The 27,763-nt window shown below is 43.2% G+C and overlaps 1 protein-coding gene across 1 annotated transcript; it reads right to left on the bottom strand.

Annotated features, from left to right (window-relative positions):
- Positions 1-175: 175 nt before the first annotated feature.
- hs3st3b1b (heparan sulfate-glucosamine 3-sulfotransferase 3B1b) lies at positions 176-25,783 on the bottom strand. Its single transcript, XM_090212868.1, has 2 exons — positions 24,663-25,783; positions 176-1,239 (listed from the first exon to the last, which is right to left on the bottom strand). Exons 1-2 carry the CDS (start codon positions 25,244-25,246, stop codon positions 621-623), a joined length of 1,203 nt encoding a protein of 400 aa, XP_090068994.1. The 5' UTR covers positions 25,247-25,783; the 3' UTR covers positions 176-620.
- Between the last annotated feature and the right edge of the window lie 1,980 nt (positions 25,784-27,763).

The following is a 27,763-nucleotide window of genomic DNA, read 5'->3' on the forward strand; positions in this document are numbered from 1 at the left end:
ACATGTTAACTCTACTGAGTTGACATGAGGGACCATTTTAACTCTACTGAGTTGACATGAGGGACCATTTTAACTCTGCTGAGTTGACTTGAGGGACCATTTTAACTGTGCTGAGTTGACATGAGGGACCATTTTAACTCTGCTGAGTTGACATGAGGGACCATTTTAACTCTACTGAGTTGACATGAGGGACCATTTTAACTCTACTGAGTTGACATGAGGGACCATTTTAACTGTGCTGAGTTGACATGAGGGACCATTTTAACTCTACTGAGTTGACATGAGGGACCATTTTAACTCTGCTGAGTTGACATGAGGGACCATTTTAACTCTGCTGAATTGACATGAGGGACCATTAAGGGAAGAATAAAGAAACAAAATAAAATGTGGAATGTAAAAAAAAAAACAAGGAAATAAATGTGGGCCAGATGCTATGTATGTACAATATGGTTAGGCAGCTTAGTGAATTAATTGCTTAGAAATAAAAATAAATTATTATAAAATAGATTTCTGTACATTTTACATATATATATAGCAATATCTCGCATGTCTTTTTTTTGCCATTCATTGAATTACAGAGAGAGAAAAAAAAACAAGGTGTCTTCCCAAATTCACATCCATCAATCCCAACCAAAGTTATGTCCTGTCATCTGGTAGAACTTCATGTTGAAAGGTCTGTAGAAGTCCCGTAGCCTCTGCACCACCTCTGGGTGGATGTTGGGGTGGGTCCGCCCTTTGGTTTTGCCCAGGCAGTGGGGCTTGCTGCTGCCCTCAGCCTTCTTGAGGCAGGGGAAGCCCTTGGTCTGGTTGAAGTAGAAGTGTTTGTCTGTGATGATCCTCTTGAGTCCCAGGAAGTCCTGCACCCGGCCCAGCTCTCCGGCCGGGTCGCTTATCAGACGCTCTCCGCTCACAAACAGGATCTGACCCATGGGGAAGTACTGCAGCCAGTTGTCCAGGTGCTTGGCATAGATGCCGATCTGGATGGCGCTCCAGGATGTGTCGATGAGCCCCGTAGTCCTGTTTTTGAAGGTCAGGCTCTCGAAGGTGGGAATATCGGGGTTCTTAGACAGCGTCTGTGTGTAGTCAGAGATGGCCCTGGTGACGGGGTCCCGCACCACGACAATAAGCTTGGTGTCCCGGGACATGGCGGAGATCCGGGCCGGGGCCTCTCTGGTCACAAAGTAGCTGGGGGTCTTCTCCATGGTGATCTGGCCCTCCAGGGTCTTGGGCATCAGCTCCCTGAGGAGAAGAAAAGAGGACCGTGTTAGAAGAAAATCTATCACTCATGACTCTTAGAACTAGGAACTATTACATTTTTAAAGCAGCCAGAAATACACTTTGCTTGAGAGAGAGGGGGGGGACTAGGAGAGAGAGAGAAAGAGAGAGAGAGGGGGTAGGAGAGAGAAAGGAAAAGAGAGAGAGGGAGGGAGAGAGGGGGAGGAGAGAGAGAGAGAGAGAAAGAGAGAGGGGAGGGAGGGAGAGAGTGGTTAGGAGGAGAAACTTGCATAATGTAATCTATCTTGCATAATGTAATCAACCAGATGGAGAGCATTGTGTTCTACAATCAATAAGTCAGTCAGTCAGTTAGTGTAGGCCGCTTGGCCTTATTACAGGGCTCCCAACCTATTACTATAGGCAGCCTTCCAACATAAACACCACTCACTAAAAACATACACACAGGCTAGAGGCCCTCACATTGCTTGTAGTCATACAGCTATATTCCTCAGTAAATATCCACCTACAAGAAAATTCTGTGTAGCGTAGAATTTACAATCAAATTCTATGAAGAACCATTTTTTTCTATTAAACCTGGGCTATTTCATCATCTGATCAACAACACAGAGAAGTGCACTGTCTCATCCCTTCTGTCTGTCTCTTCTGGCTCTGCCAACCACCCTAATGGTCCAGTGAGGCTGGGCTTAAATCTTAATCCACCCTGCCTCTTTACACCATTAACCGCTTAGGCAGCAAAGCACAGCCTAATTTGCCTTTCACTGATTTAGCTAGAGCTCTCTGTGGCGTGCCCATGGCGGAGTGCTTCAACAATAAGCCCTCGAGCTGTCTGAAAGGAGACTCAACATGTTTCACTTTACCCAATGTTTCTAACAGGACCAGGGCCAACCAGTACGGCTGTGGTAGAGGGAGTGAGACGTATCAGTTACATACAGAACCTATGATCAAGAGGCATTTGAATGAAAAGTGAACATGTTCTCCGCTGCCAAGACGGTTTCGGGTTTCAGAAATGGTGGACAATCATAGAGAGTGGATTATGGCGAGGCAATAAGAGGGGCTTTGACGGACACCGGGACACGGATCCCCTTTCCCTCCCTGGCGGAGAGCCCCTGGAGCCTCTGGCAGGAAACCCTGTACGTCTCTGATGTCTTCATGTGATTCTGGTTCTGATACTCGCTAGCTGGAGGTGAGGGGTACTATTATAAACTGAAGATTACAGGAACTTGCACTCGTCTGTGCTTAGGCACACTCCTTAACACACACATGCACACACAGTCTTGATACATACAACCCTGCAGGACACATGTAGAAATACACACTAGAATACTGATACTATCTTGCTTGAACCCCAGTGCAAACAAGGCAGACAGTTAGTGAGAAAGCAAGGAGGAGGAAGATAGTAAGAGAGGGAGAGAAAAAAGACAGATAGAGGAAGGAGAGAGAGAGAGAGAGAGAGAGAGAGAGAGAGAGAGAGAGAGAGAGAGAGAGAGAGAGAGAGAGAGAGAGAGAGATAACCCAGGCAGACAGGCTATCAGGGTGCACACGGAGATAAGGGTTCCCGTTAGCCTATTGTCCCCTATGTAGGAGGCTGTGTTGTTGTGCAGGGCCAGAGTTACACAACCATTGTAAAAGACCCTGTCCAGACACTGTGTAATCCCACCGTGAGTGTTTACACACCATGTCTGCTGTAAGAGGCACTGGGGCTGCCATATAGACCTAGGCTTACCATTCTTTGTCCTACAGTTCCTTCAGTTCTATGTCCTCCTCAGTTCTGCTCTAGAATCTAGTTCATGTAAAACTACTGAACCTCATGGTTAATTCATTGACATGTACTACTGGCTGGCTCTCCTTTAATGCACTAGTGGTCACGTTTTATAGTGGAAATTGTGAGTAAAAAATAACTTTCTGGGAGAGAGAAAGAGAGAGAGAGTGAAAGAGAGAGAGAGAGAGAGAGAGCGAGAGAGTGAAAGAGAGAGAGAGAGAGAGAGAGAGAGAGAGAGAGAGAGAGAGAGAGAGAGAGAGAGAGAGAGAGAGAGAGGAAATGAAAGAGAGAAAGCCCAGGGTGATGTGAGGTAACTAATGAAATGGTTCATGGACATTTCTTGACAGATATGTATGTGTAGTATCAACAGAGTCTTTCAAGAGCCAGCCAGTGATCTAATTAGGATCATATCAGCTTGATTGCTGACACAGAAGAGGAGAAGGGAGCAGGGGAAAGAGAACCAAGGCTTCTTCCAAAAGCTCATTAACTGCCTATTGAAATCAAAACAGGGAGATGCACCGAATATCTCTGCAAGAGCATGACAGATCTCTCCTTAAGCAAAACCATTATTAGATAGAGAAGAAAGGAGTGTAAGCCAAACAGACTGATTATACACACACACACACACACACAAGCACACACACATACACACGGAGGCACGCATGCAGGAAGAAAGCAGTGCAAGCAAACACATGCACACACACACACGCACAAGCATTTGCACACAAACACACGCATGCTCACACACATACTACTGTTTCTTCAAGAGCGTTGATCCCACTTAAAGTGTTTACACAGGCTTCTCGAATGTCTTCAAGGAATATAAACCAAACATGTCAGCCTTAAAATACAAAGCATTAGTCACTAATTCTCTCTAGAAATAATGGTGATACTGCAGGCAACCTTTTTGTATTAGATAGTGCTAACATGCTGCATAAACTCCCTAGAAGCAAACCAACACAGAACCAGCACACAGCTCTCCTTCTAATCCGATTTCTAAGTGACAATGGGGCCTGGCGATAGGGAGGGATAGGGAGGGAGATCGAGGTAGAATGTGCATGCTGATAGATTATGGTGATCCTAGCTCAGGGAATCCCTCTTGTGAATCAAGTGTAGGGGGTTGGGATGGAGGGAGGGAGAGGGTAAAAGGAGGGTAGAGCTGGACAGAGAGAGAGGGAGCGGGAAGACGAGACCCTCTAAACAGACCTGCCAAATCCACCACAAGAGAAGAAGAGAAGGCCTTCAATAAAAACCTCCCCCTCTGACTTTACCCACTTCTCTCTGAGAAGGGTGCCAAAGAAGCAGAAAAGGGGGGAGTAGAATAAAAGAGAAGAGGAGGAGGGGGGCTCAGTTCAGTGGGAAGAGTAGGTCTTGGGAGGAACAATGCCTATTATGCTCTGTTTTGATTTATGAGGTAGTGCTTTTAAAGGTTCTGTCAGCAAACAGGCAATTCTGTGACAACGAGACCCTCTTTTTCCCTGCTTTCCTTTCAAATCGAGAGCATTGTCCTTTGGCGGCGGGGTGAACGAGGCAGTGGCCGGGCCATCGGGGCGGGGGTAAGGACTGGGGTAAGGGTGGAGGGGTGAGGTGGGGGGCTAGGTGCCTATTGAGGACTGATTGGAAGCACTTCTCGATCACTCTCAGCTTTGAGTGAGAGGAGCTTTTGGAGAGCTCTAGAGTGGAACGTGTGCCTAGAGATTGTCCCCTGGAACACTCAGCTGCCCCCCCTAAAGACTCCAGAAGTTCCACAAGCTCTAGGGGCCTTCCACTGCCTCCGCTTCTCTCTGCTCAATGACACATGGGACAAATGTCTTCACTCTAAGAAACCAACATCCATCTACGTTGTTGGTTCCTTACAATACATAACGACTTAAAGATGCACTCCAGGACCTTAAGCACAACAAATTCGTAACATACAGTACGAATTTGATTCGTAACATACCATACAAATAAAAATAAACATATCATACGAAATGAATGACGTAGTACTCAATTTGATGACGTAGTACTCAATTTGATGACGTAGTACTCAAAACAGGGACACTTCTGGCTCATGAGCACCACTTTCAAAACTACTGGCTGAAATTATGCAAACGTTTGAGAGTGCATTACGATATTCCAAAAATATTAGATATCTTAAAATTGCATGACAGACATTTACCATTAGGGTGAACTGCCCTTGTTCTTCACATCGGAACACACAACAAAACACCAGGTTTGTATGGGTTTTCCTTTCTAGAGCTGAGGATGTTCACTTTACAAAGCGGTTCAGCTGCTGGTTCTACTCCTTTCTTTCTCCCCCTCTCTTTTTCTCCCCTTTCCCTATCTCTCCCCTCTCTCTATCTCTCCCCTTTCTCTCTCTCTCTGTCCTCCGTCGAAGGGTTTTCTTTCCAAGTTGAAAGGGACGCCAAACAGTGATAAGACACAAAGCAGAAGCCCTCTTTGCATGCCAACTTCAAACGGGGGACTGGAGTGGCCCTGTGGCCTGCGTTTAACGGCCCACAACCCATCACAGATACAGTAAACACACTCGCACTCGCACTCGCACGCGCGCGCACACACACACACACACACACACACACACACACACACACACACACACACACACACACACACACACACACACACACACACACACACACACACACACACACACACACACACACACACACACACACACACACACACAGATAAATGCAGACAAGACAGGGGTTATTTCTGTCTCTCTATCTTCTGTCACGTTTGATTGGACGATAAGAGGCTGCCTCTGTTTCCATTGAACGAGTGCATCTGTAACAGCCGCAACAAAATGACCACCGGTCTGTTTAATTGACAGAAGAGAGAAAAGTTGCCCTGTCTTGGTGTTCCCTATTTGGTGTCTATATGATACAGGTGGCATTGGTTGTATGTCACTGCATGTGAAGTCTTTGTTAGTCAAGGTGTCCATCCCTTGTAGGATCATTTGTGTGAAGGCAAATCAAGAGAGATAGTTCTCGTCCACTAAGGACAGGAGAGACTGATGCACACCTTAAGTTGTTGATTAGACCTGCTCCCCATAGAGATAACACCAACACAAGACACACACAAACAGCTTAGGCTCTAAGTAGCTGTAGAGCTGTTTAAATTAACCCGAAGACCCGAAGTCAAAACAAATCAAAGCTAATCGCCCAATCATTTCCAGACTTTGAGTACTAAAGCTAGGTGATAGCTAAAACCAAAGACAGTCTACTCTCCATGTGATTCACCTCAAGATGGCTCACCAACGCTGAGTCACCTATCCAGGCTGTATCACATCCGGCCGTGATTGGGAGTCCCATAGGGTGGTACACAATTGGCCCAGTGTCGTCCGGGTTTGGTCGGGGAAGGCCGTCAATGTAAATAACAATTTGTTCTTAACTGACTTGCCTAGTTAAAGAAAATAACATTTTAAAAAATATATATAATCAAATAATTATAATTATTCTCAGAATTCTACTGTTGCAGCTTATCAGGTGAAAAACTTCTGCCCATTTAGAGCACTGAGTCCTCCCACTTGGTAATACTTCCTTGTAATGCTTTCTGAACTTATTAATTACTTCCTGGATAGCCACTACAAACACTTACCTCCTCTCCCAATACTCTATAGGCTATTGATCAGTAGCAGTCCCCAAACCGCTCAGAGACCAGCCTGGAGATCTGAGAGAAGCTAAGTGACACTTCACAGGAGGAGACAGAGAGAGATGGAGAAAATGAAGGAAAGAAGCACTTGAAAGACTCTCCTTCTTTTCTTCCAACCTCTCACCCAAGGTCTTCAGATGAACGGGAGTAGAGGAGAGATGTGGCTACAAAGTCGTCGGCTAAAAAACAAAGACTCTTCTGCGGTGTAAGATAGACATCTTGAGGCCCACTTGTTCCTTGACTGGCCACAAAGTTTGGAGGTTTAACCCCTGTTCTCGACAACTGGCTGACTAGCAATTAAGTCTACGCTTAAAGTGGTCTATTGAGTACTCTGTTGGAGCCCCTCCCTCTGTTCTGAATGCATACCAGATACTCATTCTGCATAGTTAGACTGGTTGTTTTCAAAAACACCATTTATCAATGCAAGGATGATGAAGGATCCATTCAACAATGGAAAGTATATTTTCTTCCAAGTCTAATTTGAACAAATTCAACAGCTTGTGAATCTCTGACTGGTAAATAAGCACATTATGAAGCCTCTATAGGGTGCTGAAAGTAATGTACTACAGTCTGTTTGTAATTGTCCAGCAGGAGAAGCTAGTCTGTCTATGAAATGAGATTGAAATATAAACACACACACACACACATACTGTGGATGCCACAGACTGAGCAGACAGGCAGGCATGCACAACACTCCTGGCCCACTACATACATATTCCCAAAGCAGTGTTGAGACACACACACAGAAGCCAGACGTTATGAAATATACCCCACTGAGCCCAGAGTATTTAACCGCAGAGCAAGGCTTTGGCTATAAATTCAAAATAATAAAGTGACGGTTTATGGCAGAGGCACTAGATCCATACTGAGAGAGTGAGAGGAGAGGAGAGGAGAGTAGGGGAGAGGCGTGGATGGTAGGTTCTGGTATGTGGCCACTTAGAGTTTCTTGACAGCTCATTTCCTGTATGAAAAGATCCAGGGATCTCCTCTTAACCTAAGGGCCAGGAGTGAATGTGCATGTGTGCATTCTCTTGATTGTGTGTGTGTGCATGTGTGCATTCTCTTGATTGTGTGTGTGTGTGCTGTCTCTATTTGTGACTGTTTGTTAGTAAATAACTCATGCTGACTGTGGGATGAATCCTATTTGATACTAAAGGACCATTAAGCCTTGAGAAGAAGCCCCTCTTCAGATTGTCAAGGTGCTTTCCATCCAGGCCTGGAGTTACACATTAACAGACCTCACTGAATAAATGGAGCCACTGGATCCCTGTGAGATGTCGGGTTGGATACACACATACACACACACAAACACACAGACACACACACTGATGGAGCGTGGAAGCCCCTGGAAGAGGCCGTCTGAGCTGTCTACTGAAGAGGGGAGATGAATAATGTAGATAGGCGAATCGTCCCAGACACACTGACCTGGGTGGCTGAGCCCAGCCTCTCTCAACCCTCTTTCGTCTTTCAGGAGTCAGACTCTCAGAGCATCCCATATAAATAATATCATTTTGGCTTCAACGTTAACAAACAGTTAACCTAAATGGCCCCATACATCACTGTACTCACTGGGAGAAATATGCCAACAAAGTTGCAATCTTATAAAAAAATGTTTTACTGCTAGTGTGTGTGTGAGTTTGGCCCAGGCCATGCGGTTTGGTTTGGTCCAACTCCATGGTTTTAGTTTAGGCTAAGGACCAGCCTGGTTCTTGGAGGGAACATCGGACACCAGCAGAGAAGAGTAAATAAACAGAAACTAAACGACCCATACAGAGTTAGGTATTGTATGTCAGGCAAAGTGTCAAAACGACACGCCAACACTGTACTACTGTAACCGCCAGCTTCAGATACTTGGTTGCATTCCAAATGGCACCCTATTCCCTTTATAATGCACCTCTTTTGATCATGGACTGCTCAGAAGCAGTGCACTATAAAGGGAATAGTGTGCCATTTGGAATCTCTGTTTTTGAACTGAAAACACTTAAATGAGGTTAGAGTGCTCCAGAAACCTCTCTCACAACCACAGTGGTTCCTTTGTGATGGGTTACCATCCCTGCAGCATGACACACACAAATCACTCAATTCTATAACTCAAGATTTGCTACCCGGTCTGTTTTGGGTTTATTTGTTGCTATTCAGTACCTCTGAAAGGACAAATAACAGTGAGAATGTGACATCTTTCTGCTTGGAGGGCCCGCATCGAGGTACATGCCTGTGGCCATGCAGGCTGAGCGGAATTACTGAGTGTTAATAACAAGACCATGGTGCAAGGAGAGGCAGCTCTCCATGTGGTATAAATAAAACAGTTAAGATGGTGGGGGAACAGGGTGGCGGGGGGGTGGGGGTAGAAAGTGCTGCCTTCACTTCCTCCTCTCATGCTTTACACATTCTGCCCACCGAGGTTATGTACCAAATAGCATTCTATTTCCAATGTAGGGCACTTCTTTTGACCAGGGGCCATAGGGCTCTGGTCAAATACGTAGTGCACTACATTGGGAATATTATTGACCCTGGTCATAAGTAGTGAACTACATAGGGAATAGGATGCCATAGGGAATAGGATGCCACTTGGGATGCAACCCTAGTCCCTACCCTGAGCTGCTGCCATTTTCAGTAGTACTTTCCACTGAAGAGGGAGGAATGAAGACTAGCTATGCCAAAAGGGTCATTGTATTTCACAATTCCTTTTAGAATGGCAACGCGACACCTCAACACTTGGATTGACGAGATACAACACAAGGTGTACACTTCGGGAGTGGGCCATGACAACAAGTACATCTACTCTGGGCACACAGGGTTCCACTGCAGGTACACACACACAAACACTAGCTGTAATCCAGTGCTGGGTCTGTATTATTATTTTTTTAATTTAACCTTTATTCAAGTCAGTTAAGAACAAATTCTTATTTACAATGACGCTGGGCCAATTGTGCGCCGCCCTAATGTACTCCCAATCACGGCCAGATGTGATACAGCCTGGATTCGAACCAGGGACTGTAGTGATGTCTCTTGCACTGAGATGCAGTGCCTTAGACCGCTGCAGCCACTCAGGAGCCCGACCCCGAGTTTGCTTAGTGCTGGTAATCCTCTGTGATCAGTGTGTTATGTTGTGTTTGCTGTGGGTGTTTGTTAAAGGTGTTAGCAGACCCGCTGGTGACCCCTGAGGCAGCCACAAACTCCAGCATCACCATCACCAGTCACCTTGTAGACTCAGGCCTCATCAGTATCATGGGGTCGTTCAGATGTGTGTTTGCGTGCGTGCCGCACCAGAAGCAGTTTTTGAAGGTATTTGACATGCTCCAAAGAACATTTTACTCTCTGATCTAGATACAGATAAGACTCTCTGATCTAGATACAGATATGACTCTCTGATCTAGATACAGATATGACTCTCTGATCTAGATACAGCTAGGATGAACAAAAGATGAAACGGACTATAGAAGAACATACATGTCACCACCACCATCCCCTAGAGACACACACACATATATACAATACACATATAAACAGTTCCAGACAAAGGTTTGGACACACCTACTTATTCAAGGGTTCTACACTTTAGAATACACTTTAGAATAATAGTGAAGACATCAACACTATGAAATAACACATAGGGAATCATGTAGTAACCAAAAATCTATTTTTGATTTTTGATTCTTCAAAGTAGCCACCCTTTGCATTGATGGCAGCTTTGCCCACTCTTGGCATTCTCTCAACCAGCTTCACCTGGAATGCTTTTCCAACAGTCTTAAAGGAGTTACCACACATGTTGAGCACTTGTTGGGTGCTTTTCCTTCAATCTGTGGTCCAACTCATCCCAAACCATCTCAATTGGGTTGAGGTCAGGTGATTGTGGAGGAGAGGTCAACTGATGCAGCACTCCATCACTCTTTTTCTTGGTCAAATAGCCACTACTAAGCCTGGAGATGTGTTTCGGGTCACTGTCCTGTTGAAAAACAAATGATAGTCCAACTATGCACAAACCAGATGGGGTGGCGTATCGCTGCAGAATGCTGTGGTAGCCATTCTGATTGTGTGCCTTGAATTCTAAATAAATCACTGACCGTGTCACCAGCAAAGCATCCCCACACCATCACACCTCCTCCTCCATGCTTCACGGTGGGAACCACACATGCAGAGATCATCTGTTCACTTACTCTGTGTCTCACAAAGGCACGGCGGTTGGAACCAAAATGTTCAAATTTGGACTCATCAGACCAAAGGACAGATTTCCACCGGTCTAATGACAGTTGCTCGTGTTTCTTGGCCCAAGCAAGTCTCTCCTTTAGTAGTGGTTTCTTTGCAGGAATTCGACCATGGGCTAATTCATGCAATATTCTCTGAACAGTTGATGATGAGATGTGTCTGTTACTTGAACTCTGTGAAACAATTATTGGTCTGCAATTTCTGAGGCTGGTAACTCTAATTAACTTATCCTCTATGGCAGAAGTGCTGGTCTTCCAATCCTGTGGGGATCTTCATGAGAGACATTTTCATCATAGCGCTTGATGGCTTTTGTGACTGCACTTGAAGAAATTTTCCACATTGACTGACCTTCATGTCTTAAAGGAATGATGGATTGTCGTTTCTCTTTGCTTAAAACTGATTGGCTTAAACGCATTAAGACGGAAAGAAATTCCACAAATTAACAAGGCACACCTGTTAATTGAAATGCTTTCCAGGTGACTACCTCATGAAGCTGGTTGGGAAAATGTCAAGAGTGTGCAAAGCTGTCATCAAGGCAAAGGGTGGCTACTTTGAAGACTCTCAGATATAAAATATATTTTTATTTAACATTTTTTTGGTTACAACATTATTCCATTTGTGTTATTTCATAGTTTTAATGTCTTCACTATCAGTGTACAATGTATACAATTGTAAAAGAAAAACCCTTGAATGAAAAGGTGTGTCCAAACTTTTGACTGTTACTATATATATATATATATATAGTAACAGTCAAAAGTATAGTATATATATATATATATATATATATATATATATATATATATATACACACAAAGCTACTTTGCATCTTGTTTGAATTGCCTGTCATCCGTAACTGCCTGAGGACTTTTTGAAGGCAGGTGAGCTACAAAGAGGGGATTTCCTCCCGTCAGTCAGTGTACACGGATCTATATTCGTGTTTGTGTGTTTGTGTGTGTGTGTGTGTGTGCGTGCTTGCATGCGTGCGTGTGTGTGTGCGTGTGTGTGTGTGCGTGCGTGCGTGTGTGCGTGTGTGTGCGTGCTTGTGCGTGTGTGTGTGTGCGTGTGTGCGTGTGTGCGTGTGTGTGTGTACCATTACATGTCTCTCCTCCCTTATTCCCAGACAGTACAGCTGTGGTGTAGGTTAATGGTTTACAAAATCCTTAAGACAAGCCGTCTTTCTGGCTAACGTATAATTAGCAAAATTGTGTAGCGATAGTTCCAGTAGTGAAATTAAACTGTTCATTTGTGAGGAGAAGAATGACAGCAGTGTTGTTGTGCTCCTGCATCCTCAGGCAATTCTAAAGCTCTGTCTTGGATGATAGCCTAGATATTGTCTGCTTTGATATCTCAGTGCATCTCGAAGACAAGATAATTGCTGAAAGTACAGTGAGCGAGCCGGGACCCACGTTGTTAACCCTTTCTACTGCTGCTAGTTCAAGTTACCGCCCAGCATTGATGTCCAAGGTGGAGTGCAATTTCAAGGTTTCATTATTTCATTTGGATGTCGGAGAAACGTTGGGAGCAAGATGACAAATGTTTTCATTTTTGGCCCTCCGCTGTCTCTAGCGAGGGCCTCATGGTTTGCAACGAAACTCTATCCACTCGCTCTCCACTCGCCAGAAAGACAAGTCGTTTGAGAGAAAAAAAGAGAAAGAGGCAGATTTTAAAAAGACATTTGAGAAATGGGCCCAGCCAGGGAAATATGTCAGCCTTAGCCAGAACACTTCGTTATTCTCCTCTTTGCTACTGTAGATATGAAAATCCAAATGTGTTGATTCTGTTGTTGCTAGCTATATTCATTAAAACATTTAAATAAATACATATACAGTACCAGTCAAAAGTTTGGAGACACCTACTCATTCAAAGGCTTTTCTTTATTTTTTCATTTTCTACACTGTAGAATAAAATTGAAGACATCAAAACTATGAAATAACACACATGGAATCATGTAGTAACCAAAAAAGTCTTAAACAAATCAAAATCTATTTTAGATTTTTGATTCTTCAAAGTAGCCAACCTTTACATTGATGACAGCATTGTACACTCTTTGCATTCTCTCAACCAGCTTCACCTGGAATGCTTTTCCAACAGTCTTGAAGGAGTTCCCACATATGCTGAGCACTTGTTGGCTGCTTTTCCTTCACTCTGCAGTCCAGCTCATCCCAAACCATCTTGATTGGGTTGAGGTCGAGGGATTGTGGAGGCCAGGTCATCTGATGCAGTACTCCATCACTCTCAGTGGTCAAATAGCCATTACACAGCCTGGAGGTGTGTTTTGGGTCATTGTCCTGTTGAAAAACGATGATAGTCCCACTAAGCGCACACCAGATGGGATGGCGTATCGCTGCCTAATGCTGTGGTAGCCATACTGGTTAAGTGCGCCTTGAATTCTAAATAAATTACTGACAGTGTCACCAGCAAAGCACCTCCACACCATCACACCTCCTCCTCCATGCTTCACGGTGGGAACCATACATGTGGAGATCATCTGTTCACTTACTCTGCGTCTCCCAAAGACACGGTGGTTGGAACCAAAAATCTCAAATTTGGACTCATCAGACCAAAGGACTGAGTTCCATCAGCCTAATGTCCATTTCTCGTGTTTCTTGACTCAAGCACGTCTCTTCTTCTTATGGTGTCCTTTAGTAGTGGTTTCTTTGCAGCAATTTGATCATGAAGGCCTGATTCACACATTCTCCTCTGAACAGTTGATGTTGAGATGCATTCGTTACTTGAACTCTGTGAAGCATTTATTTGGCCTGCAATCTGAGGTGCAGTTAACTCTAATGAACTTATCCTCTGCTCCAGAGGTAACTGTAGGTATTCCTTTCCTGTGGCAGTCCTCATGAGAGCCAGTTGTATCATAGCGCTTGACTGCACTTGAAGAAACATTCAAAGTTCTTGAAATTTCTCAGATTGACTGACCTTCATGTCTTAAAGTAATGATGGATTGTCATTTCTCTTTGCTTATTTGAGCTGTTCTTGCCATAATACGGACTTGGTCTTTTTCCAAATAGGGCTATCTTATGTATACCAACCCTACCTTGTCACAACACAACTCATTGGCTCAAACGCATTAAGAAAGACATAAATTCCACAAATCCACTTTTAACAAGGCACACCTGTTAATTGAAATGCATTCCAGGTGACTACCTCGTGAAGCTGGTTGAGAAAATGCCAAGAGTGTGCAAAGCTGTCATCAAGGCAAAGGGTGGCTACTTTGAAGAATCTAAGATATAAAATATATTTTTATTTTACACTTTTTTGGTTACAACATGATTCCATTTGTGTTATTTAGTAAAAATAAAAGAAGTAAAAATAAAGAAAAACCCTGGAATAAGTAGGTGTGTCCAAACTTTTAACTGGTACTGTATAAATATATATATATATATATATATATATATATATATATATATATATATATATATATAAATTGCGGACCCCCTGCAATATCTAAGCGGACCCCCGGTTTAATACCCATGCCATATCTTATTTGTGTATTTCTTTAACACATAATCTGTAACGACTTCTACAGAACTCGATGCCTCTCCTTGTTTGGCCGATGCTCGGCGGTCGACGTCGACGGTCTTCTAGCCATAGCTGAACAATTTTTCATTTTCCATTTGTCTTGTCTTGTTTTCCCACACACCTGGTTCTCATTTCCCTCATTATGTGTTGTGTATTTAACCCTCTGTTTCCCTCATGTCTTTGTGTGCTATTGTTTATTCTGTTTCATGTATTGCGCAGGTTAGTCTGTTGCGCTGGGTTATGTTAACCCATATTGTTATTCCGTGTTCACTTTGCCGTGTGTTTTTGGTTCGCCTAAATAAAAGGCTACACCACATCTGCTCTCCTGCACCTGACTCCTTTACAGCCATTTATGCATAGCTGACATAATCAAATTGTTCTGGTGGAGATTTGCAGATAAAAGGTGCACACCTGGCTGCAGCGTAAAATGATTTCTCTGAACTTTTTACGTGAAATGTTCAGTTTGGACAACTGCTATTGTATAGCTTTATAATTCCACAAGCGAAGAGTACAAGCTCCAAACACCCAGTACCTTCGATCAGTAGGAAAGACAAGATAGAGACAAAATAGACAGAGTGGAAAAGAATGAGAGAGAGCCAGAGGGAGTTTGTCCCCTGGGTTTGGCTTGCTGGGTTGCCTTGGAGCTGAGCTATTCTCACTGTTCTCCTCTGAGGCCCATTGACATACAGAGAGAGTGAGAGTGAGAGAGAGTGAGAGAGAGGGAGACCACTCAGGGCTCCTAATGAGCTGTGCTCTTTTATGGCCAAGGGTTAATAGAACACCTCAGGGGGCCTCCTAGTCTCCACTACCCAACTCTTACTTTCTCTCTCACAGCCCCAGCCCTGGTTTGAGCACCACACGCAGCCCCATCCACTGCCACACCTACCCACACCTTAATGGGGACAACCGAGACTTAATACCTGGGACAAGTCCAGGTCTAATGTCATCGCTTTCTCCTTCTCCTCACCCTCCTCCACTTTACGCCCACCCCTTTCTCACCTACCACTCTCTCATCTCTCAATATCTGGGGGAGCGATACCAACAGAACACTGACTGACCATGGTGTTGGAAGGAAAATTGAGTAAGAAGGAGGCTAATGATTAACAACGCATAGGAACGCTTGTGTGTGTTTTTTCTCTAATTCCAAGCCCCTGGGCTCTTTTAATGTGCCAAACAGTGTTTATTTAGCAGCAATGAATGAGCGTTAACTCAGGAGGGAGGTCTGGTATTGCTCTGACATGTGTTCCCACATCCAAATTATCACCTCGTTAAATAGGACCCAATTCACTAGTGGCACAGAAGGAGGGTCAGTACACAAGGGCCTATAGGAGAGAGAAAGAGAGAGGGGGAAAACATCACTATCTCAGAAGACCATAGCTTCTTTTCTTCTTCTTTTTTGATTATTTCTTCTTCTCCCAACTCTTTTCATCATTGCCTTCCTTGTCTTGCTTTGACTCCAGCTCTGGGGGGAATACATAAATTATTTCTCAAAAGGGAGAACAAAAATGGCATCAACAGACAGACACACAAGTGTCTCCTCTCCTCCGCCAGAGTGAATGAATGAGCGTATACAATAGTCAGAGTTTTTCAAACTTAATTTTGTGTGTGTGTGTGTGTGTGTGTGTGTGTGTGTGTGTGTGTGTGTGTGTGTGTGTGTGTGTGTGTGTGTGTGTGTGTGTGTGTGTGTGTGTGTGTGTGTGTGTGACACTGAGTTCCTGTATCCATAGTTCTAGCAGTAGGTTCCTGCTGCGGCGGCCATCTTCCCCCCACTTTTGTGGGAAGTGCTGAATGGGCCACTCACATGGGCCACTAGGCCACCACAGTGCTGCGCTAGCTAGCTGCCACTCCCCTTTCCACAGGTCACCCCTTTCACAATTAGCTGGTGGTAATTTGGGGATGAATGCTCAAAGCTGCCTTTCTCCAGCATCCAGCCCCCACCTCCACCTCATCCACCCCCAGTCTCTCCCTATTCTCCCCTCCATTCGGTAGGGCCATGCCAGCTTAGGCAGCGGGGAGCGAGGGCCTCTTCTCCCCTTCCGTGCTGACCACTCGTGGTCACTGAGGCCTGCAGGGAGACCCGCCCAGGATCGGGCGAACAGAGCACGACATGTGACACTATTCTTATTTGCCAATAGGCGGAGCGCACAGCTGAAGAATGGAGAAAGGAGGTTCATAAAAGAGGTTGTTTTGGGGTGGTGGGGGAGAAGAACGGGGGGGTGGGCAGCCAGGGCTGAGGGTTGAAGCCTGACCATAAAGAAAATAATCTGCTCTCATTTGGGACCGCTGGGGAAGCTTACCCAACACAGAGGAATGGTTTCGAGCGACTTGTTTTTATGTTTGCGGCTCCCGCTCTTTGAGGAGGGGATGTCAACCTGCTGTCAGCGGTACGGTTGGCTGGTCGGCCATGTTGGCCCCTGAAGAGGGGAGCTGTGGAGGTAGGGAAGGCCAGGGCAAGGATACAGGAAGCCATCACAGCGCCAAAGTATCAGATCGCCACAGAGTCAACATTCCTCTCTAGCTATAACTACAACATAATAGCATCCATCTCCAGTTGGGAGGTTTCACAGAAGATTTCAGATATTGTACTGTCTGTCAATGACTTTATCAGACAAAACTCTTATAGTGAATATATTTCCTATCTCACAGTTGGACAGTTGAAAAGTCGGGTTCCTTAAATCAGCATGTTGGTTTATACATCGACATAACAAATCATGTTTTCCTGTGTTGACAGGGGATGCTCTTAGCAGGTTAGTCTCTAAATCAACATAACTAACTGTATTTCCCTGTGTGGACCTGTAGCCCTGTAGGGTCCAGTAGCCCTGTAGGGTACAGAAGCGTTTTCCTGCTCTGCAGATGGTCAGCACACAGACCCTGTCAGTCAGCACACAGCCACACTAAACCCCAGTCAAAGGCCCTTAACCCATCTAACCTTTCCACACGCTTTACCTCCAATCAGGCCTGACTAATCAATACACACCACTCCCTAAGGACCCAGGGACAAGGCTCTGTGTCATCTGTGTGTGTATGGTGTCCATCTCTGTGTGTGTTGAGCATTCTTTTGACTTGAGAAGAAGAGTATACAGCTGAATATAAAAGCCCTACTGTAAGTCATTACAGGAGAAGACTCTGTGAAACTGGTTGACTCCTTCATTCTCCATTTAGTCTTTATTTTTTGGACAGCACACATTCAATTGACATTTTGTTGTTGATGATGTTATTTTGAACTTTGCCAGTGTGGCACTACAACCAGGTGGCCTTTCTTACATTCTGCCTGCCAGTGAGAGGAAGGAGGGAAAGGTCAGTGGAGAGCAGATGTGTAGGGTCACGTCACCTATATGGAAACAGGGGTGCTCCTGGGGTGAGGAGTTAAAAAGAAGAGGCATCCAACCAGAACTGTCGTTGACACGGACAGAAGCCCCTGTCTGGTCTCTGGAAGCAGGGAGCTGGGGGGGGGGGGGGGGGGGGGACCGGCAGGCCCATAGATAACAACTTTACACTGACTGACTTCCTTTCGCAGCCATCTCCAGTTTGATAGCGCAACAGGATTTTTTGACCCCCTCTGAAACTCCCCTTTTGAACAATGCTCCACTTGTCCATTTGTTGTGGTGGAGCTTCTAAGCAGGCCCTAGCTAGCTAACCGACACTAGCTGCCATTAAGTGCGTTTTTTTCTTTGGTTCTTTATCACAGGGTGGAGGGATACAAAGGTTCACCGGCCCACAAAGACACCCCACTCAGGGATGGCGCCATTTCAGTCCAACTACTCCTTTAACAGAAGACTGAAGCATAACCTTTGATCAACCACTGCAAACAAAACAGCAGCCAGATTAACTTGGCATGGCTGAGAAAGCCCATCCATGTTGGTGATCTTTTGCGGTCTCAAGGATCAACTATTTCAGCTTATATATCACATTAAACAGCCCTAATTTCATAATGTGCAATAATAAAAGTGACATTTTACAAGCACACTACATAGCCAAAAGTAATGTGGACACCTCGTCGAACAGCTAATTCCAAAACCATGGGCATTAATATGGAGTTGGTACCCCCTTTGCTGCGATAACAGCCTCCACTCTTCTGGGAAGGCTTTCCACTAGTTGGAACATTGATGCAGGGACTTGCTTCCATTCAGCCACAAGAGCCTTAGTGAGGTCGTGCACTGATGTTAGGCGATTAGGCCTGGCTCGCAGTCGGCATTCCAATTCATCCCAAAGGTGTTCAATGATGTTGAGGTCAAGGCTCTGTTCAAGCCAGTCAAGTTCTTCCACACTGATCTCGACAAACCATTTCTGTATGGACATCGTTTTGTGCACGGCGGCATTGTAATACTGAAACAGGAAAGGTCCTTCCCCAAACTGTTGCCACAAAGATGGAAACACATAATCATGTAGAATGTCATGCTGTGGCATTAAGATTTCCCTTCACTGGAACTAAGGGGCCTAGCCCAAACCATGAAAAACAGCCCCAGACCATTATTCCTCCACCAAACTTTACAGTTGGCACTATGCATAGGGGCAGGTAGCATTCTCCTGGTGTCCGCCAAACCCAGATGTGTCCATCGGACTGTCAGATGGTGAAGCTTGATTCATCACTCCAGAGAATGCATTTCCACTGCTCCAGAGTCCAATGGCGGCGAGCTTTACACCACTCCATCTGACGCTTGGCATTGCGTATGATGATCTTAGGCTTGTGTGTGGCTGCTTTCATGAAGCTCCCGACTGACTGTTCTTGTGCTGACATTGCTTCCAGAGGCAGTTTGGAACTCTGTAGTAAGTGTGGCGACCAAGGACAGGTGATTTTTACACCATACACGCTTCAGCACTCTGTTCCCATTTTGTGAGTTTGTATACCCCACCCCTTTGTGACTGAGCTGTTGTTGCTCCTAGTCATTTCCACATCACAATAACAGCACCGACAGTTGACCGGGGCAGCTCGAGCAGGGCAGAAATTTGACGAACTGACTTGATGGAAAGGTGGCATCCTATGAAGGTGCCACGTTGAAAGTCACTGAGCTCATCAATGCAGGCCATTCTACAACCAATGTTTGTCTATGGAGATTGCATGGGCGTGTGCTCAAATGTATACACCTGTCAGCAATGGGTGTGGCTGAAATAGCCTAATCCACTAATTTGAAGGGGCGTTCACATACTTTTGACCATGTAGTGTATCATAAGCACAATCATTAACCAAATATAGTACATGTCAACAAAGGAGTGCTGAACTTTCCCCAAGCACTTCAGTTCAAGGCAAGGCTCCACATTTCTTCATGACAAAAAGTTTGCCAGAAACTCAAGAGAAAATCTTGTTCAAACAAAGCTCAACAATTATCTTTCTCATGGGGAGATTCTGGGGAGAATGGTGATTATGTAGTGAACAAGCACAGATCGATCATTCCTCAGTTATTCACACAAGAGTGACAGACTCCAAATAGAGAGCGTGAAAGTTAGGAGCCTTGCGACCAGAAGTGTTCAGAACTACTCCTTAAACCATAAAAACACTCTTAGGGAGGAGCAGTGAACGAGCACAGTACATTACTGCATGGATCTGACAGGCAGCTGAGACGAAAGCCCATCACCCATAAGCAAACCACAGAACCATAAATGATATATCAGAGCCCCATCATGACCAATACATCTATATGGAATATGAACACAGAAAGGGAGGTAACACCACCGCAAACTGTCAGAATGACGGAGATTTAAAATCAACTCGACAAAAAGGCTGTTGTAAATAACAAAATATGTAAAAACGTTGACATGATGGAGGCAACAGGGAGTTCAGTGCAGTAAAATGGCAAGAAATAGAGACTGAAAAAGTGTGAAGAATTCATTGAGTAGCTAATGAAAACAGTCCAACTGAAAGGACCGGCCAACTCATCGGCATTCCGATCACACTGTAGCAGGTGCTAACAGTACCTTTGGAACTAATAAGGCAGAACCATAGAATTAGGAATGAAGGATATCTATGGGTAGAACAACAATGAGTGATCCATGTTCTATTCCAGAAAGTATAACACTGATACTTTCAACTGACAGGGCATACAGTATCTTCGTTCTCAATTGAACTGGTTGGTCCACACAGCACAGACTGCCCTGACCTGCTCTCTCTCTCTCTCACAAACACTCCTTAGGGGCTGTTCATGCATGACCTCACAGTGGAAATGTGTACCTCCTGATACAAAGCGCCCCCCTTGCACAAGCCTTGTGTTTTGTCTTTGACACCAAATAAAAACTGTCAAAGTACATCAGAGAATCACAATAATCCTGTTATCACTGCTCTATTCTCTTTTACTTTTGCAGCGCCCTCTCCTTCCCACTCTCTTTCCTTTTCTATTCTCTCCCGGGCTGCATTTAGTTGGTGAATTCCAAGGCTACGTTTGTGTGACCATTAGCCCGCGGAGACAAAGATGGTGCAAACTAGCCAGAGAAGAAGAGTGGAAGGCACAGTAGTACTGTGTCAATAAACATCGTGGCGTCAGAAGATCGCTTTACACTATTGCAAAAGACTTTGTAAATGGCCCACACATAACGCAACAATAAACTACGATTTAACGGAAAACTCCACCCAAAAACTATTTTTTTTGGTATGTGTTTCATTAGTCCATTGTTGATATATGTCAGCAATCAAGTTTTCAAGATCTATGACTTTCAAAATACATCCGGTGTGAGCTCTCTCTCATTTGGAAAGTCCAGTATGTGACACTAATGGGAAAGTTAGGAGTAGTAATCATGAAGTATGATTTCATTTATTTAGTTGATCTTCTCCTTGAAGACAAAAAAAGAAAGCTTATCAAAACGCTCCATGAGCAGCATGCAGGGAGAACTACATTCAGAACTACAGCCAGCCGGTTCACTCTGACACACACTCTCCTTTACTTCAGTAGGGGTTGGGTCAGTTTTACTGACCCTGCTTATCTTACTGTTAAAGCATCCACATGTGTGTGAGTTTCACATAATAAAGTTATATAAGAGCAGGACAGACAGAGGGAAAGCAACAAAACAACTCTTCACTTTGTTTGCGTGGCGTTTGTGTCTCGGGCAAAAACACCAGTGCCCAGATATAGAATTTGAGCGTGGCATGGTGTGTTTGACACACAACATGTGTGACTGCATGAGAGGGGAAGTCAGTACAGCTTACTAAAACATGAGATGCTTTCTGACAAACTGGGTTAGATGGAAAAGCTCAGCTGAACAGTGTGTGTGTGTGTGTGTGTGTGTGTGTGTGTGTGTGTGTGTGTGTGTGTGTGTGTGTGTGTGTGTGTGTGTGTGTGTGTGTGTGTGTGTGTGTGTGTGTGTGTGTGTGTGTGTGTGTGTGTGTGTGTGTGTGTGTTGGCCGATATATTAAACATACATTTGTCCACAGATCAAACTACACTGTGTTCCAATATTGTTACTCTTGTCCCATCAAATGATAAGCCAAAAGAGAGGCTTGGCTGGAGGGTATGATTTCTTGAGCAGATTTGAAGGATAACCGGAGGCCTGAGAAAAGCCTGGAGAATACTAAATTAAGAACCAGCCTCATTCTAGGTACAGATACGGGTTTATGGGCCACACAGCCAGAACCGCAGATAAAACGCTGGGTCATGTGTGTTTATTCTATCCGTTCCTCACACGGTGCCCGCCAGCAGGCAACCTTCGCGTCGTGTTTTCTCTGTAAACAACGGCCAGAGAGAGGGTTGAAACATCGACCCAAAGGAATTCACCGCAGCTATTTTCCTCATTACCATTATCATTAACTGCTCAATGTTCCGTTTTGCTCGTGTTTGTTCTTTCTAAAAGTATGCAATGATGAAGAGGAAATTGGGTTCATGGGAAATCTAAATAAAATGAGCTAGAATTAGCGCTTACCATTTGGATAACTTATTTCAAAGTGTGCAAAGTTTAATAAATAATTGTAGGCTATCAAAGCCAATTCAAATGCTCATGTTGGATCTCTGAATAATAAATTCAACATAAAGACAGTGTCTTTATTTGAATCAAATCCATATAGCCGGACACCCACTCCATACACACAGGTTTCTCATTCCGCTTTTCTTTCATTTCACTGCTCTACTTTAGTTGGGGGCCCTCAACTGCCTCGCATATTTAACAGCCCGGCTCTTTACACACAGCACCAAATCCGATTATTCAGAGGGGCATGCAATTGTTTTTATCAACTTGTCAGATGAGCTATTAGTTCTGCTCGCCGTCCAGGGAAAAGAGATGGAGAAACTCTCCTTAAACTAAAGCAATGTCCCCGGGGTTTAAGCAAGGAGAAAACCAACCACTATGCATGGTCCCTGATTTTCCTGCAAAGACCTTCAACAGCTACGCTATTTTCGGCATTTTACTGCGATGTTAAACTGGAATTAAAAACGCACATAGGCTGGCTGCATTTCATGCACTGACTTCATTATTTTAAAGTTTTCATTTGACTAATTCATTCAGGTAAACGGATTAGGCTACATAATGTTCCACTCATATGAATTCGATATGAGTTGCCATTGCTCAGTCGTCGTTGCTGAATATGATACTGAATATGACATCTAAATTATGTTAATAGGCCCTATTACTTTTCTAGGCTAAGTTAAGAGAATCCAACGTGAGGTAGAGCACGTTGTTTATAACGTTTAATTATGCATGACTTATATAGGAGGGGGTTTGTCATGTATTTCCAAATGTTGATCAAGGAATAGCTCATATACTGTTGGTGGGATTTTGTTTGATTTACTTTTGAATTAATTCTGGGGTACGTTTTTCTTTCATTATCCTACAGTAGCCTACTTAGCCTAGTGTATTAGTCCTCCTCCCACTCATTATCCGTTCAAAATGTAAATGACTGGTATAAAGGTTAGTTGGTAGTATACCCTCTTAAGAAACGTTTGAATCGTTTTTTTTTTGTACTGTTGTTCTCCGAGTAGCCCAGCGCTATTGTGTTGTAGATTACTGTTACTTTCGAGTGCATTTATTATGTATACATTTTGAAGGAGAGTGCTAGGACAAATCCGCTTAGCTTAGAATGTATTTAAGCTTAACATCATTTTTTTCCAACTCAAATAGGCCTAATTATAATAGTAAGTTCGTTGCATATTTATTTACATTTGAAAGTTTGAAATATACAAACAAATTTAATTGATCATTAAAGTAATCAAGCACATCTTATTTCTAATATATTAGGGCCTATATGGCATCCAATAAAAGGCTAATAATAATTAATCGATCTCGAATTCACAACTTGCACATTACCTGACCTTTTCAGACTGTAGTATAATAGACATATTAGTAACTTATATTCAGTTTATAATCACTAATTATTTAATTAATTATTTATGAAAAGTAACCCGTTAACTTGCAGTATTGCACTGTGTCCAATAGAGACCACTGTACGACGTGGAAACGGCTCAGCCCAGGCGATACTAAGACAGTGCATGTTCATTCAGGTATATTCTAGCCTACTACTGGATCATAAACTGAAGAAATAAAAATACAAACATATGCATTTGTTATCTCTTAATGCTATTCAATGACCCCACAGTTTTACGCATGTTTGAATATTCGATTATATGTCCACGTTGACCCCAAAACTGATTGGAGTTTGGAAAAGCACCATACCATTATACATAACTAAAAATCTATTAGAATAATAGTCTGTACTGTAGATTATAGATATCATATTTTCTATTGACCTTACCGTAAATATGGTCACTGACATTACCTCTAAACATTTATGCAGAATAAACGCATGTGGCAAATAGCGAATAGGATATGATCTAGGCATATTAATATGCATTATGGAACTAACTAAAATGACTTTTTGAACATATTTCGTTTTATTTGATATGTGATTAATACAAATCGTATTATAAAAACGTAGAGATATAATTATCCTGAATTATACTATCGAATAATTTTACATACACTGCATTGTTTAATTATGTACTGGTTTTAGCTTTATGATATATAAGATGATACAACTTTTCCTGTGATTTTAATATGATCAACTATGCTAGTCTAAGTGCATTTTAGACTGTTATAATGCAAAGAAACCCTCCACCGTTTGCCATCCAATATAATGTTTGTGGAAGATATAGACAACGAAACGAAAGGAATAGGCTGCTATGGACAACTATTGGAACGTCAACGTCTAGTAACTGGATGAGTAGCTTTGACTGTCATACATATTCTCTCACCGTTTCTTGTATAGCGCTGGTTCATCTATGGGAATCATTGATGTATGTATGATAACCTATCATCTTTAATGCACATTGAATGTGAGAGCATATAATGTAGATTAATTTACCTGTACCACTCCAGTCCATTCTCGTAGTTGCGGTCGAAGAAGTGCGGTTCGGCTCCCACAGCTCGGATGTCTGGATGCACGCGGAGGAACTCGAGCAGCGCGCGCGTCCCTCCTTTCTTTACACCGATGATGATCGCCTGGGGAAGCTTCTTGCTCCCTGATCCGTTGGAGAAACTTGACATCGCACCGGGCTCAGGAGCTCTCTGCCCCTCGCCCCTCATCTCGTCCCAGTCCTCCGCTCCTCTGTACGCGTCTATATCGTTATTGAGCAAGTCTCTGGAGGAGGTCCGGACAGAGGGTTCGTCGTAATCGGATTCTATATCCACCCAGGGTTGGGGTCTAGGGAGCAGTCTGGACATGAGGTCCACTCTGCCGTTATTCTCTATCCTTTTGCCGACCACAGACCCTGTCTCCTTTCCCCGGTAATTGTCCACGACCAAACTTGGCATGGTGGCACAGTAGCCCACGCAGGAGTAGAGCATATATACCCAGAGTAAAAACATGATGCCGAGCAGAAAGAGTTTATTTTTCACCGGGCTGAATGAGAACGCATACAGATTGTGACAAACCAGGCTATATTCCATAAGCCCTGCGAGTGCATACCATATTCCAGCGACACATATTGCCAAAACCACTCACTCCCGATGGCACATCAAGGAGCCTCGCAAAATGCACATGCCATTCATTTAAAGCGGACAATTTTATAAAGCAAGCAAATAAACTAAAGCGGATGTATCCACTGGTGCAAAGTCATTGCATGCTATAATCGTCATTCACCAGAGCCACAGTAAAGAATTCGGAAAATGATACGAACGACTGGTGCACTTCAGTGGTGCTACTCCACACCCTAGCCGTCTCTCTTCACACGCATCGCGGTTGCCAAACCTTCGAACAACTGCTAGTTTTGAGCCTTCTCTCGAGGACTAGACCTTTTACAGCACGAGGGGGCGTACCGATACATCTGATTGACAATCACCATGGCCAATTGACTCACGCACGCTAAATAATCAGTTGTTTGTTCGTAGAAACGGACCTATCACAGGTGAGTGTGGGAGGGCGCTCGCGTTGGGATTCTCGCCATAAAGATGAAACGCTCTTATTGGATGAAGAGACGAACGGTATTCTATATAATCACTAGGGAAATTCTATAGTTAAAACTGTATTTTTGGTGAGGCAGCTGCGAAGTCCACCTGCTGTGCTATTCCCTTTTTATCTTTGAGCATTATTTAATGTGTATACTAACTAACACAATGGATTGGGTAGGGGACTATTTTCTGCTTCTGTGTCATATAGCCTATAGGCCTACGAGAATAAATGATTTATTATGCATATCACTGAAGCGCATATCTGTGAAGTTATAGGCCTATTTATAACCTTTGTGGTCATCTCAAACTCATTATGACCAAATATAATTTTTGCTGTTAGAGATCTTCTGCTTTGCCAAACATATGGGGCGGGGCCATCGATTGTGCCAAGCACGGTATATAGGCTGCATTAGAAGTGAAACATTTTCTTCCATATTTTCAAGGAGAAAAAAATATTTTCGATGATTTAGCTTTTCCAAGAAAGATGTTTCGAGATATAGGCTACAAATTAGTATTCATAACAAAAAACAGTTTTAACAATGTCGTTTCCCAATTGTTTTGGCAGAGAACTTGGAGAAGATATTAGCTATATGCTTGACAATAATGAAGTTGAACCGTTGGTGAAATCAACTTGCAAGTCATTTTAGATGGAGAAATGAGCGGTTGTTATCAAAGGAATAGTAGACTTCGCCACTTAATTTTTTTACAGTGAACGTAAGTTGTCATTAATGAATAATAATGATTCATACCTTTATTATTGATAATAACACATTAATTATTAGCAGTTGTATTACAAAAACGACAAGATGATTATTATTATTATTACTAGCCTATCATTATTATTATTATCATCGAAAACAACAACAAAATGATGCCAATTAGATTTTTGAGTTATATTTTTTTCTTGCAAGAATTGCATGTCTTCATTCAATTGAAGAGGACTTTGGCCTATCAGTATATTATTTGTTAATATTATTATTTGTTAATATTAAACTATTTGTATGCCATCGGAAATGACCACGTTGTCCTAAATTCAATGTAAATATGCAGAAAAATGTCGACTTTAAACGAAAACAGTGTGTGCTGGAACTTTCGAACCAGTTTGACAAAAAGTCCCCAAACTGTCTGTTCGCGCTGAAGATGGCTGACTATTCATGAGGAAAGAAACGCATTTGTATATTTGAGAACTTTTTCACTCTCACATGGATATGAATGTTATGTGTATAATGTGTTATTTCTTCATGAATATGAACTACTCATACTCTACCCCATGAACTTGTGAACATTTTATTCATAAATAAGTCAATTAGACAAATATTTGGTCAATCAATCAAGTCTTTTTTCGTTAATTGCAAGGGCAACTGGTGTAGCCTAGTAACCCACAGACCGCCGCACCGCCCAACAGCCTACAAACTCTGTGATGCATGGTACAAGAAAACTAAACCCATTCTCCGAGGACAATAAACTACTTTAGGCTATTCTATATCAGGCTTTTATCATGATCTTTGTTAAAAAATATATTTTAAAAAGATCTTAACATGTCTAAATTACAGCAATATTTTAACAACTTTGCACGGCAGATATCAAGTCAATGACAACCCTAAAATGGATCAATTTAACTTCAAAGGACATCTACATTCGATCCAAAATCACACTAATTAGAGGTCCTAGCACCGAAGGTACTGGAAACCTTATTGTATAAGTTATATTTCTTAGTCTGAAAAATAACTGATAAACCTAACCTACTTTAGCCTGAACAATTTTGTCAAATACACATCCCATTGCAAAGGATACAGAGATGAGTATGCTAGATCATTTACAGGCCACTATAAACATATACAGGCATAAGCCTAGCTATACAATTTCATACTTTCGAGTCACTGAAATCTTTTCAACACTTAGTGTTTTTGTGTCTTGAGACAATCTCACAAGCCCCAAAAACATTTCGTAGAAGATCAAGTAATGTGCTCAGGATCTGTTAAAAGGCCCAAACGTGACTTCAAAATGATGCTACAT

This window comes from Oncorhynchus mykiss, chromosome 20 (genome assembly GCF_057628025.1).
Source record: "Oncorhynchus mykiss isolate SJ-2025 chromosome 20, ASM5762802v1, whole genome shotgun sequence".
Lineage (NCBI taxonomy): Eukaryota > Metazoa > Chordata > Actinopteri > Salmoniformes > Salmonidae > Oncorhynchus > Oncorhynchus mykiss.

What these genes read in the sequence shown, in the direction of transcription:
- hs3st3b1b (XM_090212868.1), bottom strand. Translation starts at nt 25,246, where the DNA reads ATGGAATATAGCCTGGTTTGTCACAATCTGTATGCGTTCTCATTCAGC. An exon ending in AATGGACTGGAGTGGTACAG is followed by an intron (nt 1,240 to 24,662) that starts GTAAATTAATCT and finishes TCTTCTCCTCAG; the next exon opens with GGAGCTGATGCCCAAGACCC.